Source organism: Oreochromis aureus, linkage group 8 (genome assembly GCF_013358895.1).
Source record: "Oreochromis aureus strain Israel breed Guangdong linkage group 8, ZZ_aureus, whole genome shotgun sequence".
NCBI classification, from domain to species: domain Eukaryota; kingdom Metazoa; phylum Chordata; class Actinopteri; order Cichliformes; family Cichlidae; genus Oreochromis; species Oreochromis aureus.
The window spans coordinates 19,599,233-19,619,731 of NC_052949.1; the positions used below are offsets into that span (position 1 = coordinate 19,599,233).

General features: G+C 39.6%; 1 protein-coding gene across 1 annotated transcript; it reads left to right on the plus strand.

The window, feature by feature from the left end:
• Positions 1–466: 466 nt before the first annotated feature.
• wdr90 (WD repeat domain 90) lies at positions 467–19,941 on the plus strand. Its single transcript, XM_031739378.2, has 43 exons — positions 467–741; positions 877–968; positions 1,113–1,289; positions 1,393–1,531; positions 1,878–2,048; positions 2,567–2,693; positions 2,908–2,975; positions 3,269–3,342; positions 3,936–4,136; positions 4,298–4,360; positions 4,454–4,522; positions 4,613–4,723; positions 4,818–4,963; positions 5,066–5,123; positions 5,358–5,476; positions 6,068–6,229; positions 6,332–6,462; positions 6,620–6,736; positions 7,252–7,487; positions 7,584–7,720; positions 7,801–7,931; positions 8,403–8,533; positions 8,636–8,797; positions 9,227–9,355; positions 10,445–10,578; positions 10,661–10,701; positions 10,815–10,931; positions 11,159–11,329; positions 11,443–11,525; positions 11,598–11,700; positions 11,956–12,077; positions 12,900–13,053; positions 13,202–13,392; positions 13,652–13,820; positions 13,981–14,104; positions 15,164–15,335; positions 16,480–16,602; positions 16,794–16,962; positions 17,187–17,317; positions 18,088–18,231; positions 19,085–19,201; positions 19,348–19,432; positions 19,578–19,941. The coding sequence occupies exons 1-43, from the start codon at positions 729–731 to the stop codon at positions 19,733–19,735; spliced, it is 5,472 nt and encodes a 1,823-aa protein (XP_031595238.1). The 5' UTR covers positions 467–728; the 3' UTR covers positions 19,736–19,941.
• The last annotated feature ends 558 nt before the right edge of the window (positions 19,942–20,499 follow it).

Below are 20,499 nucleotides of genomic sequence, written 5' to 3' on the forward strand. Positions count from 1 at the left end.
ACCAATGAGTAAAATAAACTGTCGTCAAGTAAAAACAAGAACAGTTCGATCAAGTCAAGTCACAAACTAGATCACAAATTTAAAAGAAAAAGTAGTTCTACACGAAAACTCGATGTAGAGTCCTCTTTGCAAGATGTCCTGTGATATAGTTTGCTTTTTTCATTATTAATTTTCTTCTATAAATGTTATCACCCAGGAGTACAGGGATTGAAAAACCCAGCTTTGCTTTATGGGAAGAAGGCAAATGTGCAAAATTTGTTGCAGTAATTGTTAAAAAATTAATGCGATCCATAGATATCAAAAAGACTCATAGAACATACAGTATCTTTACTTTGGATACAGATTGTGCATTGCTGGACACAACTCTGGACCGAAAGGGGGATCACATGTGCATACTGCCATGTGAAACCGAGGGAAGAAGAAGAAGGAAGCAACCCGCTTGCATGCGTCATGACGTCATGGCCGTCGTGCTGTCGTTGGCAACGGCGGAGGCTGGAGCGGGAAGCAAATAACAGCTATGTACGGTTGAACGAGCTGCTGTTTACACGGTACCGGGAAAACTGGAAAGCCCCGCATCTTATGATGTGAACAATAAAAGGTTATGTTTTGCTTTGAGCTCTGGAGAAGGCAGAAGGAACTTTCCCGGTTATTTAGTTAACTGTCTCCTTGCTAGCTAACTTCCAGACTGGGATATCAACAGGTGGATTTTCTGTTTGCTGCATTCATCAATGGCCTACAAAGGTAAAGTGCACTTTAAAGGTTTGAACATATGAAATACAACAACGAAGAAAGAGAGACAGAAACCCTGATTTTAAACGAGAGTTAAACGCTGTTAATAACTAGTTAAACCTAACTCAAGCTTTTCTAATTGTGCAGATTGGCAGCATCCCTACGTTAACATATTCAAATATGTCCGAGTTGAAGAGTGGAAGAGGTCGGCAAAAGAGGGGGATGTGTCGGCATACACGGTAACTTTGTACACACTAGACTTGCCTGAATTACCCTTATGAAATCAGTAGAGACTAGGTTGTCTCCTCACACAGGTTGAGAATTAGTTTTTCTAAAGATAAATAGAATTGTTTAAATGTTTTGCCCAACATTGCATCTCCCAGGATAAGACACTGAAGTGTCCGGTGTTCAGGATCAGGGGCCCTGTTCCTGCCAACAGCTACATCCTGCTTCCCAAAAACAGCAGCCAGTCCCTGGGGCTGACAGGACGCTTCTTCTACCTCCTCTTCAGGCCGACCCCCGGCAAATACTTTGTGGTCCACCTGGATGTCGCTGCAGGGGTATCATCCCTTATTTGGCTACATGATCCATTGTGCATATCATTCATTTTTGCTCAGAGAAATGAAGACTTCTTTCCCTCTTTATCTGTGCTGTGTTTTATAGGAAGGCCAGGTTATCCGTATTTCCTTTTCCAACATGTTCAAGGAGTTCAAGTCCACAGCTACATGGCTTCAGTTTCCTTTCCTGTGTGGAGCTGCAAAGGATTCAGTTTATGAAAACACAGCTAAATCTGCAAGACGGGGTAAAAACTATACACACTCACGCTGCCTGGTATATTTAAGCCATTTCCAGTATGTGCACAGATTGTATAAGAAGGATCTAAAAAGTTAAGCAAATGCAGAAATGCCTTAAATCAGCATTATTTCTAAGTGCTGACTTAGAGGGGTGTCGGTTTGATTGCATAAAGAAGCCTCATCTCTGCTTTTGTATCAAAGTCTATGAGAAAACAACCCTACTGCTTACTTGAGCTATGCCCTCAGACGCTTTTTTAATGAGCTTGTGGACTCTTAGAAATCATATAAAAGTATTCTTATTTAATACAGAAGGACGGTTACTTTGTAAAAATCACACATTTTTATTTGATATAGGTTTGGTGGGTCCAGCTCCGACATCAGTGCGCTGGACGTGTCTGATGCTGGACCTGCAGCTCACGCTTTCTGACTACCTCAGCCGCTCCTACAGTCACCTGAAGAACATCAAGTTATGTGCCAACATGACAGTGAAAAACATGTTTACTAGTGACTTACTGCTAGACCCAGGTGAGGGCAAAGACTTTCAAACAATGGACGTCTTACTGTATATGTGTATACTTTATATGTGCAGTTAGTTTCTGTATTAGAGAGTTGTTGGTTGTTTTTCGTTTAAAATGGCTAGCGAGCAAAAGGCAAAATGTACCTAGAGTTATATATATATATATATATATATATATATATATATATATATATATATATATATATATATATATATATATATATATATATATATATTAGAGATATATATATATAGAGATATATATATATATATGTATATATAGAGATATATATATATATATGTATACATATGTTTGTTTTTTTTAATTGTTATAATTAAAGGCCAGATCAAGTTATGAAAAAGAAAACTGGACAGTGTTTTTCTGTGTCTCTGAACAGAAAAATGCAAAACCAGTCAATTCAACGAGCAAAGATGATGAAATACAGCTGCACACAGACACACATGTTGAAGCTTTTAAAATCTTTAACCCAATCATTGCTTATTCATTGTTATTATCTTTTAACAGGAGTTTCCTTCAGTCAAGCTAAGTTAATGGGTCTGACCTCGTCTCAGGGAACAGGTGCCATACCCAGAGAGATGTCATTTCCTGTGCCCAAGGGAGGCTCCTGGCATGACCTGTATGATTACATCAGGTACAGCTATAGATATTCAGTTTAAGGCAAAGTCCAGAAAAAACACTTTTCTTGATACAAAAACTGAAATTTTGGTGCACATTATTAAAGATTAGTCTCATAGACAAGCTAAATATTTGTAATCCATATCAACAACTTCTTCATTTGCAAAGTCGTTTAGGCTCTCTGCCTTTACCACTGCTACAAAGTCATTCAACTTTTCCTAACCCAACAGGTTTCCCTCTGAAGGAACAAAGTTACCATTTGACTCCATTCAAAAAGGCAGTCCACAGTCAGAGCGCCGTAAGTGATGAAAAGGACACTCCTCACCAAATATAAAAAAATAAATAAAATATAAAAAATAAATAAAATATAGAAAGAGCTCGCCTCACCTCAAAACACAATTATGCTTAAATCGGTGCTTTCTTTCTGGTGTTAAATTAAGTCTTAACTCAAAGAAAATGAAACTACTGGCTCCATATTACATGCCTGATTCATGGGATGTGGAATCTGAGGTGCTTTTGTTCATCAAGGTAATAATACCAGTAGTAATGTATTGTAGATGACTGGTTTCCATTTTCCATTGTATTCTCCAGGGTCTACTCCCAGCCTCAGCAAACCAGTTCAAGATCGTGTGTCCCTCATCCACCAGATCACCAGCCCAAAATTAGTAAGACTGATAACATTTAGCACGTTTTTCCTTCCATGGTGACTAGTACAGATACTGTTACCTGGAAAAATAAAGGAAATATGTATCTTTGAGATTAAGAATCCTTTTTTAAAGAGAGACCAGGCCAAGAGGGCGGCATAAATTACAATAAATATTACATTTAACACGTGAAGGAAAAAAATACAGCTGACATTCAGTACGGGTAAACATCTGAATCATGTGCGGTAACAGGTCATTACATGAGCAACATCAAAACAAGTCACTCTGACCAAATGAACTATTTTCTCACCCCTTTAAAACAGATTTAAACTCCTGTATTGTAACCAGATGTAACCAGACCACTTTTAAAAGCCCCTTTTTCCTCATTTCTCTCTTCAGATAGTCATTAGTAAAAATACTGTGAGAGCATTTGCTGTACTGGTTGTCATTCTTACAAATATAGACACACAAATAAGAAGAAATTAGTCCAAGCAGAGAGAGCTTTCAATTGGACCAGTTTTCACTCCAAGTATATAATTAGGCGGAGGCTTATGATTGTTTTTTTCTTCTTTTTTTTAGTATACATCTTTCTATGTATGTTATTGTCTTCTTAGCTATCAAGAAATAACACCCCTGTGGTGGCCAGCATACCTGAGCTGGGTGTAGTCTCCACTCACCAGAATGACCTGTTGGCATCCTCCGGTTCACACAAACTCGCGTCCAGGCCGCCTTCTGAGGCTGATGATGGTGGAGTTCATGTGTATGTGCACGCTGAGGAAGGCCTGAGCAAACACGGGGAAGAAAGTGAAGATGAGGTGATGCTTCAGTCCTCCTGTTAAAATAAATGTGCAAGCTTAAGATGCCCTGTTATATAGCACATTCCATTCTTTGTACTTTTTACTGTATTTGTCCTTCGGTGCTCTTTGTACAGTTGTGTGTGAGCTTGAGAAAACCTGTCGACCTTGTTATGTTCCAGTTTGTGTGCACTCCTGTTCCACGGCCTGTGGGTCTGTCACTGTCCAGAGAAGCCAAACAGCAGGTAAAAGGGTGGAGATTGAAATGAAAACAGCCGCCGGGACGCGGTTTGTTTCTAAAATCTTAGCATTTGTTTTTTTTCTGCTCTTTCTTTTAGAAGCTGCTCCCAGATCCGATTCTCAGGCTCAATCGAATCATCGGCTTTGGAGGAGCTACTTTTAAATGTGTATGGTCCTCTGGAATTAAACCCCTAAATAAAACACATAACCATCAATCCTGAAAACAATTTTAATAGCTGCACTTCATTGTACCGTAGGCCCTTTGGTCCAAATCAGGTGATGAAGTGGTGTATCCGTGCCATGCAATTATCGTCTCTATGAAGATATCCTCTAACCAGCAGAGATTCTTCATCGGCCACACCGATAAAGTAAATGAGATCCAGTGTGCTGCTCCAACTCAGCAATGTGAAACATCCAAAATAAGATACTTAAAATTCAATATTACACTTGGTGTCTTTGTAGGTGTCTGCGCTGGCTTTTAATGGCAACACAACCCTCCTGGCCTCAGCACAAACTGGCAACAACAGTGTAGTTCGGGTGTGGAACTATAACAAAGCAAACTGTGTGGCCATGTTCAGGACTCATGCACATTCATTATCCTGTCTTAGGTAACCGACTGCAATCACACAGAACAATAACGTGTAAGTTTGTTAAAAACCTTGTTTTGCTAAATTAGATTTTTCTTCTATTCATCTCTTCCTATTTTGAAGCTTCTCCTACGGCGGTGGTATTCTCTGTGGAGTTGGTAAAGATAAGCACAATAAAACAGTGAGTTTCATTCATTCAAATCTTATGAAAATCCAAGGCCTTGTATGAAAAGAATTAACTCTAGATGTAGAGTCACAGATGTCGTTAGATCAAGATGAAACAATTCTAAGAAGCTTTTGATATTATTAACCCAAACTGACCCACTGTATTTTTATCATGCTATAAATGGCTCTTCTTGTTGGAGTCTGATTCTGCAAAGCTGTCGGGTGATTGCTTCTGTGTGTTATTTTACAGATGGTGGTGGTGTGGAACACTCTGAATGTTAGCAAAGGTGGAGAGGTGTCCATCTTGGCCAAAACGCACACAGATGTGGACATTCACACCATGAAGGTCGCCTTCTTTGACGATACAAGGTACCCTCCGTACTGCATACGTATGTTTTGTCATTTGTACTCATGTATGCTACAGTCTAGTGTAAATGTTGACATTAAATCAAACATTCTACCATACTGTATAGCATCATGCTATTAGTCTGCAACGAATGGATTGTCACTCTCAGCTGTTGGAAGCTTTGAGGACACTGCCCTCTGAAGGCTGATCAGTTTGATCTCTAGTGCTGACATCATGTGGGATCTTGTGAAGCTCTTCATAAGCTGCAAACAGGTGAAGGTTTATCAGATTTAAATGCAGGCATGCGAAGAGTCACACTGCACACAGTGTTGTGGAGAGTGTGAGGAAGAGCCAAAGAATGAAAACTTCCTTATGGAGTGAGTTTTCTGCAAAGACAGTTGTAACAGGAATTACACCCTCTGTCACTGCTAAGGTTTTACATATCGACTCATCATTTATAACAATTCAACCTCAGATGAACAACAGTACACTCTGCCATTAATTATTTATTAAAAACAAATAAAAATGCAGAAGCAGTGTGTGAAAAATTAAGTGTATCGCAGTGTAGTCGAGAATGGAGACGATGGGATAATCTGCAAGTGTGCTGCTTTTAGGATGGTGTCATGTGGTCTGGGAAATATTCGTCTGTGGCGAGTGCGGAATGGCACACTGCGTTCCTGTCCAGTCAACCTGGATGAATACCAAACACTGGATTTCACAGATGTGGCCTTTGAGGAGGGAAACTCTGACGAGCAGCATCTTGATGATCGAACACTGTGAGCGAACAAATCAGCATCCAGCTCTTCTTAACTTCAGGAAAAGTGTGAAACTAATCAGACTCCACTGAACATGTTTGCTCTGTAACTTTTTCCCCATAGATACGCCAGCACTCGGAGTGGGCATATCTTTGAAATAGACTACAGCAGCGTTGTTATTAAAAATGTGAGGAGGCTGTTACCTGCACAGATGCAACATGCTGACCGCAGAGAGAAATGGACTTTTAATACAGGTGGGTCGTTAGAATTCACAGTCGTGTTTCTCTTCAGGTGACATTATCTAAACTTAACTTATGTCTTCAATTTAACATTTGATCATTTACATGATTAACCCCCACCTGAAAAAGTAAGTCAAACGACCATAATGTGACTGTGTGCATCCCATCCCAGGTCCAGGCATTGCCATCAACAGCATCAGTGTGTCCTCGTCATTCTGCGCCACAGGCTCTGAAGATGGCTTCTTGCGGCTCTGGCCCTTTGATTTTTCTACAGTCTTCCTGGAAGCTGGTAGGCGCAGTCATGAGATGGCCTAACATTCACCTTTAGCTAACAGTTACCAGAGGCAGTGATTTAATCTTTAGGTGATGAATATTTAGAGCTTGGATGGGTAAGATTTATTTATGTTTTTGTTTCTCATGCCTTTCTGACTTAACTAATGTTATAGACACACATTAGATAACTGAATTAAAACATTCTCACTACTTTTATGACATTGTAGATGGATGGATGAGGTTAAGCTAAGCTTTAAGTGTACTCTCTGTTTCAGTGGTGTTTAAATTAAGAGTATGCGCAGTATTTGCCTGATATGAGAAATCGTTGAACTCGATACACTCAGTTTCCGTCTTCAGGAGTTTCGGTGTATGAGCGGATTTGAATTTGAAGCAGCCACAGCTCACCTCTACAGGCTCTCCATCAAGGAGTACAGCAGCTACAGCATTTTCCGCTGTTAGTGTGGCTAACTGTTGGTGATCCTGGGCTGTTTAAAAATAGCCGGCTATGTACATTATTTGTATTTTTTCCAGAGCATGAGGGACCTGTGAGTATGGCGCTAATCTCATTTGACAGCCTTCGCGTCCTAGCTGCCACCTCTACCGGTAACCTGGGCTTCCTTGATGTGAGCAGCCGTGGTTACAACACACTGATGAGGTCACATACAGACACTGTGCTCGGCTTCAGCGTCGACGGCATTCATCGGCATCTCACAACAGCCTCTTCTGATGGCACAGTGCGAATCTGGAATATGGATTCCCTCCACCAGGTCTAACTAAAAAGGAAAACAAATATACAGAAACTGTCCCCATTACCATTGGCACATTTATTGATCAGATCAATGTTTCTCTTGTCTTGTGTTCAGCTGTATGATTTTGTGTCGGAAGACAGCCCCTGCTCTGTAGCCTTCCATCCGGGGGAGCAGATCTTCTCCTGTGGTTTCAGCTCTGGCATGGTCAGAGTCTTTGCAATCTCCAGTGCCAAGCTGCTGGCGGATCATAAGTACGTTTTAACTAGCCCGGAGTCGACACCGGTGGCAGTGAAGAAGCTTTTTCAATTTATATTTATTTATTTTTACACAGGCAGCACAGAGGTGAAGTGGTGGGTCTCGCCTTTTCTCCAGACGGCGAGTTCATGTACAGCGCCGACTCACAGGGGTCTCTGGCACTTTATAACTCCTCTGAGGAAGAGCACAGTGTCATCAAAGTTGTGTGTATGTATACAAACAACCACTTAAAGTTATTCTTAGTACACCATAAGTCACTGTGCCATTACATGTACTATTTAATTTTAAAAGCCTATGAGATAACACGTAAACCAGACTTTTAGTTTGGTTGTTAGTTTTAGAAAAAGTATAGGTAAACTGAACTCTTATCTCTATCAACCTGCTGCTGCAAGCTGCTGCAGAGCCACATGTTGGATTTTTCTGCCCACAAAGCTTAAAAGCTGTTATTTTTTGTCAAGTGTTTCTCTGTTTTTCTGTCTTTTCTTCTCCTTTGGATTAGTTTTTTATCTAACGTTTATTTATTGCAGCAAAAGTGCTGATTTTCATTCATTGCACTTCTAGTAGGAACAACAGCGTTATGTAGATATTGTTTTTTATTTGCTTGAACATGGTCAATTACTTAGACTATTTTAAATTACAAATATAAGTTGGCTTGACACTCTACACCTTTTCGGTTAGGTAATGTGGTGGCTCGAGGCACTGAGCGCGCTCCAGACGCGCTCACAGTAAGCAGCGACAGTCGCTGCCTGGCTTTTGTCGGTCCCTCGGAGTACACTGTCACCATTGCTGACGCACGGACTCTTGATGAGGTCAACTCTCACACCGTACAATCTGCACTTTTCACCTTGAGCATTAGTGTCTGGGTTCTTCTGTCTTACGCTGTCCACACTGACACATTACTTCTTCTGTAGCTGCTACATGTAGATGTCAGTATTTTGGATGTAGAGAGTCCCCGTCTGGATTCTGCCCTGAAGGTCTGCTTCCCTCCGGCCTCCACCAAACACTTGTTGGTTGCCACATCCGGTAACAAGATCCTCTGGGTTTGCACCAAGACAGGCCGCCTCCTCCGAGAGGTAACTGCCAAGCTTTGTCGTGAAATCCAAAAATTACTTGTTGAGTGGTTCCAAGACTGAGAATTTGCTTAAGACAGAAACATGGGAGATAGAAAGACTCGTTAAAAAACATAAAAACTGAGTTTTTCTATTTGAAAGGTAGCCCTATTCACTCACTAGTAGTAATCTTAAAGTGTAAGGTTTGCAAAGAGGTATAGTTTTACCTTTTACCAGTTATTGAGATCATGCACAGTCCACAAAAACATGTTTCTAATAACAAAGAGTTGCCCGGGGTTGGCTTTCTCTTAGGAGCTATATGGTGCTACAAGAAAGAAGCTTAGAAGTTTGTAAAAACGTCATAATATAGTAACTAAGATATTATTCTATAGTTTTATGAACACAGTTTATATCCGTTTGTTTCTGAGTGTTGTTTTTCTGTCCTTCTGACAGCTGTCTAAAGTGCATAAACACCACTGCTCGTCCCTGGCTGTGAGTGACGATGGTCGATTCCTGCTGACAGCCGGACACAATGCTGTGAAAGTGTGGGATTATAACATGCAGCTTGATACTAACTCACAGGTAGTCAACAAAAGAGTAACTTAGACTCTTTAGAACAAATACTACCAACTAAAGTACTTGGTAAAACTTTACAATACAGCTCATGACAAAGGGTGTAATTTCAATATGATTATATATAACAATGATTAATATAATTACATGAAATTTAAATGTATTTTATTTTAAATTACAATATAATTTCTTCCAATTAATGCTTAAAGTCGAGACGCTAGAGTAAGAGACAGTTTTGTGCAGGAAGCAACCAAATATTTATACTGTACATGTACTGTGCATTTTACATTGTATACACGCCATACTTTTTGGGGTGCGTGTCACATCAAGGAGTGGATTAATCGGGCCTTTTTACATCTTTGTTTAATATTCATTATGTTGATGTCCATGATAGATGTTCTATTGGTCTATTGTTCTTTTATTTCATGAAAATAAATGTGATAAGGACTGTTATCACTTAGAAAGATAAAGAAAGAAATTAGCATCAACATTTGCATCCCCATGTGACCTTATAGTGATGGAGCCAAGTCTGACTTTTCTGTTCAAATGTAAATTTCAAAAGTAAAACACCTTGAAGTTAGGAAAGTTTAAACCCCTCCATCATATGGCCCGCACCCTGAAAAGTACAGTGTTGTATTTACAATGTAAAACTGTGAAATATTTTTAGTTTTTTATTTTTAATTAGGCCCAGGCCTACTTTCAAACTAAGGTACATTGATATTTGATAAAAAGGAAATATGCCCTTAGACATGGGCTGTATTATAAAGTATTACTAAGTGTTTGATAAAGTTGTGCTTGCTGCCTTATTTTACAAGTATGGGTGAAGCATACATGTTGAAAAAGTCTAAAAATGGCTTATTATGTCAGTGTTTTATGTCAAGATTTTACTGTAATGGATCATATTATTTCATGCAATTGTCTGATTGTAGTTATAGTTTTGCAAGTATTGAGTGGTTACAGTTGTACAGTAATGTTTCACATTGCGTTATTATTGATGAGGATTGTAGAAAGTATGTCAGCTGTAGATAACAGACAGTAGTAGGAGGCTGATGTTTTAGGAGTTAATGTTGTGAAGTTAAATGTGTTTATTTCTACCAGATGTTCATAGGCCACAGTCATCCTATTCGCCAGCTTAGCTTCACCCCTGACCAGCTGGGAGTGGTCTCAGTTGGGGACGCCATATTTCTTTGGGACTTCCTGGCAAATCCTGTAAACTCTTCAGCTCACAGTTGGTAATAATCACTCTGAGTCCTCTTAACAAATGTTTATAACCTATATTGGTTCATATTTATTTGTCTCTGTCTTCACTCACAGCTCACCTTTCAAAATAAGCTACGCTTCAGCTCCGAAACTAGGTGACATATTTAGTTTGCTCCAGTTCAGTCTTGCTGAAATGGATCTTATTCTTTTGCTTTTACAAATTTGAAATAAATATTTGGTCTTGCAATTTTATATAACAACTTAACAGACGCTGAAGTTGATGATATACAATTGTCCAACGGTATGCCTCGAAAGACGGCGCCGCTCCCTTCCTCACCACCACCACGACTGGACATCAGCGGCATTGACCGGGTTGGCCACCGAGGTAAATTTGTTTTTCGTTTGTTTGCTTCCGCTTGTAGATCCTGTCTGTGGTGGACTGTATGATTAGCTGATCAAACTGGGAATGTGTGCACAGACTTATGCTGATGGTTTGCTCTGAGAAACTGATAAACCAGTCTGTTTTTAGATTTTTAATTGTTAGAGTTATTGCCATTAATAATTTTTGTCAAGTTTGCTTTTAAAGCACCAGTTTTTTTCTGTCTCACTCAGATTTGGGGTCCTTGTCTTCTTGTGGTGACACCTCAGCAAAGACAATCCCAACTGCAACAGCACCAGAGACTGGTTCAGGTCTTTCCTCTGATCCCAGACCTGCTGTCTCCTTCCTCAAAGTGACAGATCTGATCAACGGCTCTCCCCTAAATAGCAGCTATATGGACACTTGTAAATGCAATGTTTTTGGGGTTTTTTGGTATTATAAATGCTGTTGTTTAGCTTTCTCATTTATTTTTTTTTGTTTGTTTTGTTTTTTAAATTGGTGCCGTTTTGCCTTTCAGCTGAGTTGAAACAAAAGAAGCCAGTACGTCCAGACTGTTACAAGCACTTTATCCCACGTTTCAAGACCTCATCACTTGATCAGGTAAACAGAGACTGCAGCCACAATATGCTTCTGTAGATTTGCTGTCCTGTCTTATTTTCTTCTCTCTTCTAGTCTGTTGTAGCTCCAGATGCGCAAGAAGAAGGCATAAAGCTCAAAGCAGTGATTGGCTACAATGGCAATGGGCGTGGCAACATGGTGTGGAGCCCCGACCAAGGTTAAGATGATATTCTGAAAGAAAAACATAAAAGAAAAACTGAAAATATTGTGTGAAATCAGAGTTATGGTATGAACTTAGGGTTGATTAAACAAATAAAAGTAACCTAAAGCACACTGGGTACTACTATTGAAACTTAAGTAAAAATCCAACTTTGAAATCAAATGCACTAAACACTTTTCTACTCATACCAGCTTTTAAAACAAGCCACTGAGTATGGCATTGCTTAAACCCAGCAGTTATTTTCCGTTGCAGGTTTATTTGCATACTCTTGCGGATGTGTGGTGGTCGTGGAGGATCTTCATACAGGAAGTCAGAGACACTTGCAGGGCCACAGAGAAGAGATCTCTTGTCTTGCGGTTACAAATGATGCACAGGTAACTTTTTTTTTTTAGTTCCAAACTCAGTACTCAAACTTTACAGGTATGTTATCTGAAATATTATCTGATAAGAAATGACTGGTGGACCATCAGGTGTGGTCTGCTGTGATCAAGGTACAAAATAAGCAAATTTTTTAGTTGTGTGCTGAAACCAAACACTCCTGGTCATTATGAAAAGGCTTCTCTAATAAAAGCAAAGAGAAACGAGAGGGAAAGTGACCACAACCAAATGGTGATTGATAATTATATTTAATTAAACATGAATCCACATATAGGGAACTAGAGTTGTATTATATGAAAAGTTTCTAGAAGATTACACTTTTTTGCTTTGTATCCAAGAAGGCAACTGTTGTTTGGCCTGACAAAAGCCAGAGGAACCTGGGTACCCTGCAGTCATTGAGTCGACCATGAACAGGAGATATATTTATCAAAGCATTCTAGGGTCAAATGTGGGGACAGCAGCTACAGCCTGGCTGAAATGATCCCAAGCACAGCAGCAAATCTATCAGTACAACAGAATGACTGAAAAAGAAAGTAATTAGAGTGTCACAATAGCACAGTCAAAGTCCAGACCTCAACCTGACCTCAAGTAGGACCTTTGGAGAGCTGTGCACAAACAAATGCCCACAAACCTAAATCAACTGAAGCAATGTTGTAAAGTAAAGTAGGTCAAAATTCCTCCACAACAATGTGAGAGTCATTTTTTGTTTTTTTTTTCTGAGAGTGTAATACTACCATTACTGAGAGCTATGTGATGTAACTGTCAGCAATATGAATCAACTGTGTATTTTGTTGTTTGTGTCTTGATCTCTTTCTCAGACTATAGCATCGGCTGGTGGCACTAACTCCAGCAGGAGCCTTATCTCCATTTGGGACGTGCAGAGTGGAACGTGTCGTCACAGTGTCTCCTACCACAGCGGCGCCGTCCAGTGTCTTGCGTTTTCCCGGGATGATCGTTTCTTTCTCTCTGTTGGTCAGTGTTGTATCCGATTGCAGTTGAAGTTTTCTTTTCTTTGTGTTTGTACCGTATTATACTTGATAAAGTAGCTGACAGCAATCGTCTCATCTGCTGCAAATCGTATAACTCTGCTACTGGCTTGTGATTCTTCACCATTACACAGGAGACTTCTCTGACCCGGAAGTGGCTCTGTGGAGCACTAGGAACTTCCAGATGCTGTCAAGTGTAAGAGTATCAGGACCAATCCACGATGCTGCCTTCAGCCCGTCAGCAGCCAGTCAAATGGCCTGCGTGGGCACCGATGGGGTATACTTCTGCTTTATCCAAACACAGGGCCAGGATGCAGACCTCCAGGTTAATGACCACAAAAAATCCACAAGCACACACACAATAAGATTTTCTTACCTGATCGGGAGCTTTGGGCCACATAATGTAGCCTTAATTAGAATTTGCTAATTTCCCAAGAAACTTTAGTCTAGCTATAGGCATATATTGGTTTAAAATGTGTTAGGCATATATTTTAAATGTAAAAGAAATGCATTTAGTTTTGGAGTGGGTGAAGGTTTTACTTTACTTTGCTACATAAACATTGACTTTCTCTTTACCCATGTAGGTCCAGAGGGTGAACACACCAGCAGAGGTGGGTGATGTGGAGCTGACGGCTCTCTGCTACTACATGGATGACTTCCTGTTCACCGGCACAAACCAAGGACATGTTTGCACCTGGGATGTTAGAACGCAGCGCTGCTTAATGACCTGGGAAGCCGACGAAGGAGAAATTGGTACAAATAGGCAAAATCCCCCATGTGTTCATGATAGCATGACATTTAACCACACAGGGGAAAAAAACACAACAGCATCACTAGTGCAGCTTAGATAGAGATATCTTGGATATAGAGGTTCTGCCACAGGAAACTGAATTGATGTGTTTTCTTGGTGTAGGTGTGCTGCTGTGTCGAGGGAACCGCCTCCTCACAGGCAGCAACACCCGCTGGCTGCGACTGTGGGAGGTAGAAGCGGTTCAGAGCTTGAAGGCTGAGGAAAAGGGCAGAGGTGTGGAAGACAGGTCTGTTGCTCAATTTTGAATGATCCCTCCTGTCTCATTATATCATCTCATTAATATCCAATCCTCAGTCAGTTTACTAACGAGAATACAGGGCAAAAGGTAAATAATGTTTAACTGTTTTACTGCTTTCATCCATTGCACTGTCTGGGAGTATGTTGCAGGAGCAATCACATAATCATAGCATGTATTTACAGGCAATTCTGTATTTTGATATTTTGATATTACTGACTTGTAAATAATGGGTAGAAGAGCATAAGTCTGTGTGAGGTCATGGTCGACTTGAGCTCTAGAAAAGAAGAGAAATGGTCATCTTTGATTCCTGAAGATCTTTCATCTCTCATCCCAGAGGTCTCTTTAATTCTAGAAGAGGGGGAAAGCGTTAGAAAGAAAAGATGTTTGTCAAGTGTGTGCAAAACAACCAATTAAAAGGTAAAAAGTTCACAGGTTATGGACAGTTTTTGCCAGTTTTCCTCCGATTCAATATTGTAAGTCAAGAGAAGAATGCTGAAGGTGTGAGCACGGTAAAATAACTCATGTGGAAATGTGCAAGTAAGAGAAACTTGTAAATTAACCATGTTTAAAATTTAGCGTTCTTCAAGTTGGCTGACATTCGATTTGTTTTGCACATACTTGGCATTCTCTCAGCCAGCTTGTTGTCATCATCGGATAGAGTCTTGAAATATTTTCCACATTTGCAGACTACTTCTCCTTCACTGTGGGCCAACTCATTCCCCCCTTTTCACTTTAGGTCTGCTTTCTGTTTTCTGTCCTCTGTCTTCATAAAAATAAGTTATCTGGGCGGTTGTCTTAAAATGTGCGTAATAAAGCGGTTGTCATTGGCTGTCTGTCTCTAATAATGAGCAGTGTTATTTGTGTTATGAATAAGAACAAAAAATGAGAAACAGTATTTATGCAGATTTCTTTTTCACTTCTTAGTTCACTTATAAGCTGACCTCTGTGTTTTTTGAAACATTAAGAACCAGGTAAAGAATAAAACAGAGACCTGTCTCTATTTTAATGGTGGATCAGTGCTTATGAGCACCTCTGTCTGTGCTTCAGTGGGACAGCAGTGGTGTTGGAGCAAGAGATAATGCTGGATGGGGCAACAGTGAGTGCATCGTTCGATAACACAATGGACATGGGGATCGTTGGAACCACGGCAGGAACCCTCTGGTACATCAACTGGTCAGATAACAGCAACATCCGACTGGTCAGCGGCCACAAAACTAAGGTACCAGTGTGACATTTAGGAATCATTAGCTCATGACACAGAAATAATAATGTTCTTGTGGGCTGATTGCATGTTATACCTTAAATGTGTATTAATGAATGTGACTGTTAAAATCTATAACTGCACATAGCATCATTATAAAAACTGATTTGATAAAGAGCTAATGTGTCCTGCACAGTGTTGTTTACAGAAGGCTCTCTGTAATGTCGACTTGACACCATTTTCATTCTTCATTTAGAAAATGTTTCTTTATATTTGTATAGCTGCAGGTATAATCAATCCAACCAGCTGATTATACCCCTCGCAGGTCCAGTCCATGTATGATAAGAATCTAAAGTGCTTCAAGCTCAAATGTTGCAGACTATTAATCATTTCCTCTTCATTTCAAATAAACTAGCCCACCATCATCTCTTTTATACTCAGCAGAAAACCTTACTGCCACTCTGCTTTTCCTGCTAATAGATAATAGAGTCCATAATCCTGTTTGAACAGGGAAAAATGATAAAGTAAAGAAATAACAGGCCCCTACCAAATTAACACTTACATGATTATAAAGTATTAGAGACTTGGAGATTCTGGTAGTTCTAAGCAAAAACATAAAAATGACTCCCTGGAGTTCAGAGGAACAGAAAATATTAATTATTAAAGGCTTTAATCGTTAGTTAATTGGCTTCTTTGTGAAATTCAAAGGCTGCCTGTCATTAAGTAAGTGCAATCTGTCTGCAGCACAAAGAGTAGACTGTGAAAAGTCTGACATTATCAGATCAGTTTTTATTTAATGCTTCTTTTTTTGCTATGACTCATTGACATTGCTTTTGGTTATTCACGTTCAATTTACATATTGATTTGTCTGTTTATCTGCTTCACTGGTTTAATGACCTCCCACCGCTGTTCTCTTGTTTATTTTTTGGGTATTTCTATAAGCCTTTTTTCTCTCTTAAGAGAGATACACAGCAGGCATTAATCACAATAATAATCTGCACCTGATACAACAGAACGGGTTGTTGTGAAAAATATGCAGAACCTGTAGGAAGAAAATGCCAGAAATGTCTTAATAAGATCTCTGAGGATGCTCTGTTTGCTTGTTGAATGTTATCTTCAGGCTAGAGAAAACACTTGCGTCTCTGTGTTCTCTGCTCTCCAGGTGAATGACGTAGCGTTTAGCTTTGACGAGAGCCACTTTGCCACCTGCAGCGAGGACGGCAGCGTGAGGGTGTGGTCAACCTCGAGCTATGAGCTGGTGGTGCAGTTCCAGGTGCTCAACCAGGTGAGTGAGTACACTCAAAGGGGATTTTGTCACAAGCATTGTGTTGGATACTTTTTATACCAACTTATTTTCACGCATCAAAGCAAAAATGTAATGAACACTGATATCGATGCTAATCTCAGTAATATTACAGAATTATTGAAGCTGAAAATTAATAAGCAGCTCATGCATTTGTTTCATGTCTTCATCAGGCTTGTGACTGTGTGTGCTGGAGCCCTTTTTCCAGTGCAGACAGCACGTACGTGGCTGGGGGATACAGTGACGGGACTGTAAGGATCTTTCGGCTCGCCTCAACAGAGATGGAGATGAAGCTACATCCCCATCACGTGGCGATCTCTGCCATCCAGTACTCAGCTAATGGTGAGAGAGGAGAGCTGAATGTAGTGTATTTACATTTTATCTGCTTTGCAGGAATAAGAGTGTGATAGTATTTTTCGGCTATGTCACTTTGTTCAGTGAAAATACTCACAGGAAGGACTTGCTCTTGAATCTCAAGGCTCATTTGTGCATTACTGTTCTGGCAGTAAAATTGAATGTTTCATCCATTTGTAGCTTTGGAACTTTTTTTGTTCCCCCCTCTACAGGTCATGTGATCCTTTCAGCTGGGAAGAATGGTCTGGTAGCAGTCAGCAGCCCGGTAAATGGAGCAACTATTCGAGTTATAAAGGACCACAAAGGAGCGATGATCACCACAATCCAGTGTGTGAATGAACAGGTCAGCTCTCTAAAGTTAGAACAACAGAAATAGTGGCAGATGTTGGAAACCAACCAGAAGAGATTAAGAAATATATATGAAAAAAATATATAAACAACCTGCAGCTGAGGTTGTTTCAATAAAACCAGTCACAGAATCAAAACAGTGTTCTGAATCATTCCTTTTTGGATATATTCATCCTTAAGTTTAAAGTTCTGCAGAGACTTAGCCTCACATGTTGCTCATGGACCACACAGCACATGTTCTCACACCTGTCGCTACAGTGATCTAGGTACAACGTACAGGCAGGACACATAACCCACACACTTGCTGTTGACATATGGGCTTAACTAGACATCACATAGACTTTGTGCTAAGTGAGGTCTGATTCATTTGGGCATGTGCATTGTCACTCTTCTGGGGTAATGTCTGCAAATCCCACTGCATGTGTGAAAATGAAGCTGAAGATGTAAATGTGAACTGGTAATAAACTCTATAGTCAGTATTAATCAGTGACAGAAACACTAAAATTCATCAGTGAACCCCCACTCGTTTTTTTTTTCTTTCTTTCTTTTTGGTCCCAAGTGGTGTCGAACGTCGTTTCATTGCTTACACTGAAAACTCATTATGCACAATAATCCCCGCTTCTCATACAAAGAAATGTATTAGCTACAGGGTTAATGATCCTGTGTGAAACTATTTAAAAGCAAGACCTCTAACTTTTGTGGTACTCAAAACCATTTTTCTTTCATCAGTACCTTTCTGACACAGTTTTATCTTCTCGTCCCCAGTGTAAAAATTTTGGGCTGGAAGGAAATGACCTGTGGTTGGCCACGAGCGCTGACAGGCGTGTCAGTGTGTGGACTGCCGACTGGATGAAGGACAAGTGCAATCTGCTAGACTGGCTGTCATTTCCTGCTCCCGCCCATTTCACGGTACAATCTGTATTTTAAGTAACAGTGCATGGTAATGAGTTGAAATGTCACTTCAATGTTTTGTTTTGTTTTGGGGTTTTTTAAGGGTGGGATGTCAAGTTTCTGATGCAGCTAAGAAATGAAATTAATTTTTGATCCGTGCATAAATAGAAACTGCTACTACAGCTGGACTGGTATAAGTATAGATAAGTGCCCTCCTACTGTAACTTGCCAGATGATACAATGATGAGCTAATAATATGCTGATGTTACGATGATGTATCTAGATGTTAAAACCAAGAAGCAGGATTCTTCTGCCCCTCCTCCTCCTCTTAATGAGTACATTAAACAAAAGTAATGTACATTCACATCAACCAGAGCGCTTTCCAGAGGTGACTGTAAATGATGCCTCAAGAAAACAAGTTTTTTGCACTCGTGCTTGTAATACGGTAGCCAGAGAACTGAGGGACAAAAGGTTCTTAGTTCTTTCGCTAAATCTATAAAACAGTGATTATTGGATAAATATGATATATGATATTAAATAATGTCACTGAACTCATCAAGAGATTTTAGTATCTGATCTTTAATGTTGGGTATGTGCTTTACGTTACATGTGTTTCTGTCTTTTTAATTCTGCTCACATGGCTCTGTTTGTTTGGTTTTGTTGATGAATTTAATATGCTATCAACTAGCCAACGACTGCATATGAAAATGACTCTGTCTGGCTACATCAGGCATATTTATATGATGAGTTTAAGTTCTCTTGTTAATTAATAAACATTTTCCATTTTAAATAAACAGAAAAACAAAGCTCAATCTGTTTGTTTTTTTTACCTGTCTCTATCTAATATTTTTGTTCCTTCCATATCTTGTAGGGTGACAGCCTGCCACCCAGCATGGCTTCCTTCTGCCCAGCAGACCACAGCCTGGTGGTTTACACCGGCTACGGAGTGGAGAAAGAGCTGTCTTTTTATAGCCTCACTAAAAAACAGGTATCACTGTACATTTTCTCTTTGCTTCACTGCATTAGTGCTTTGAATGATTCTTTTTTTTTTTTATTCTTATTTTTTATGAACATATACAAAGCAAATGTTGCAGACAGACAGTGTGTGAAGCCTGTTTTTATTCCTATTTGCAGATAATCAAGAAAATTTCCTTGCCCCACTGGGCCACATGCATTAGCCTGTCTTCTAAGAGTCATCTTGTAGCTGTGGGATCACATGGTAAATGCTGAGGGGTTTTTTTTCTTGTTTGTTTGTTTGCTTATATTTTAAACGTGTCACATAGTTCCAGTAAAAACATTAAAGCTGCATTGTTTAGCTTCTGTGCAGTGATGAATTGTTCGCTGTGTGTCTCGTGTCTTATCAGAGCGAGTGCTGAAGCTGATCAAGTCAACAAGTGGCAGGTTTCAGGACTTCTTGCAGCACAGCGACTCACTGCAGACGTGCCAGTTCTCTCCCTCTGGGACACTTCTTTTTTCTGTGGCTTATAATGAGATCCTGCTGTGGGAAGTGCGAGGCCTCTGACCTGATCTGTGCAGGCTCATTATTTTTCACCTAGGTTTTATGTTTTTTTATGTAACCCTACTGTTTCTTAGATTGTTCCATCAGTTAAATATTTTTGGTAGAACCGGTGTTGTTTGTGGAAGATTTGTTGGAAGATTTGTCACATGAGTTTTTGACTGAATCATTTTTTATATGTATGTTTTTGAAATATAATATTTTTTATTCAAGATTTTTTGTGTGTGTCTAGTTATTTCTCTATATAGAAATGTATATATTGTGAGTTTTCTTACTGTTAGAAAGTGTGTTACTGCAAATGAGTGATAAACAGCTCTTGGCATTTACTATTTTTCAATGGTGTGAAAATAAAAGGCAAATGTAAATTACAACATGTTTTTACTAAGGCTGTGGACCAGAATGACAGGTGGACAGGTGCCCTCCTCAGAATATGTTGTACTCATTGTTCCCGCGTTCCTTCTATAAAAGGACACACAAGTGATATTCTGTGACAAAGACTTGAAGTCTGGCTTCCCAGTCAATGACAGTCTCACTAATTACCAATACTAGTCACCACTTCTGTCAGGGGCTTTTCATCAGTTTGTTCTGAAAAAAAAAAATAAAAAATCCAATCATCTTTACACCCACATTAGTCTGTTTACAAAAATAAATTTCTAATGAATGAAAAGCAAACTCTCTAATTATAGCATTGACTGACAATAAATGGGACAAATAATAAAATATAGACCCCAATGATGTGCTGCATGTATTTATATTTGCGAGGATAAAAT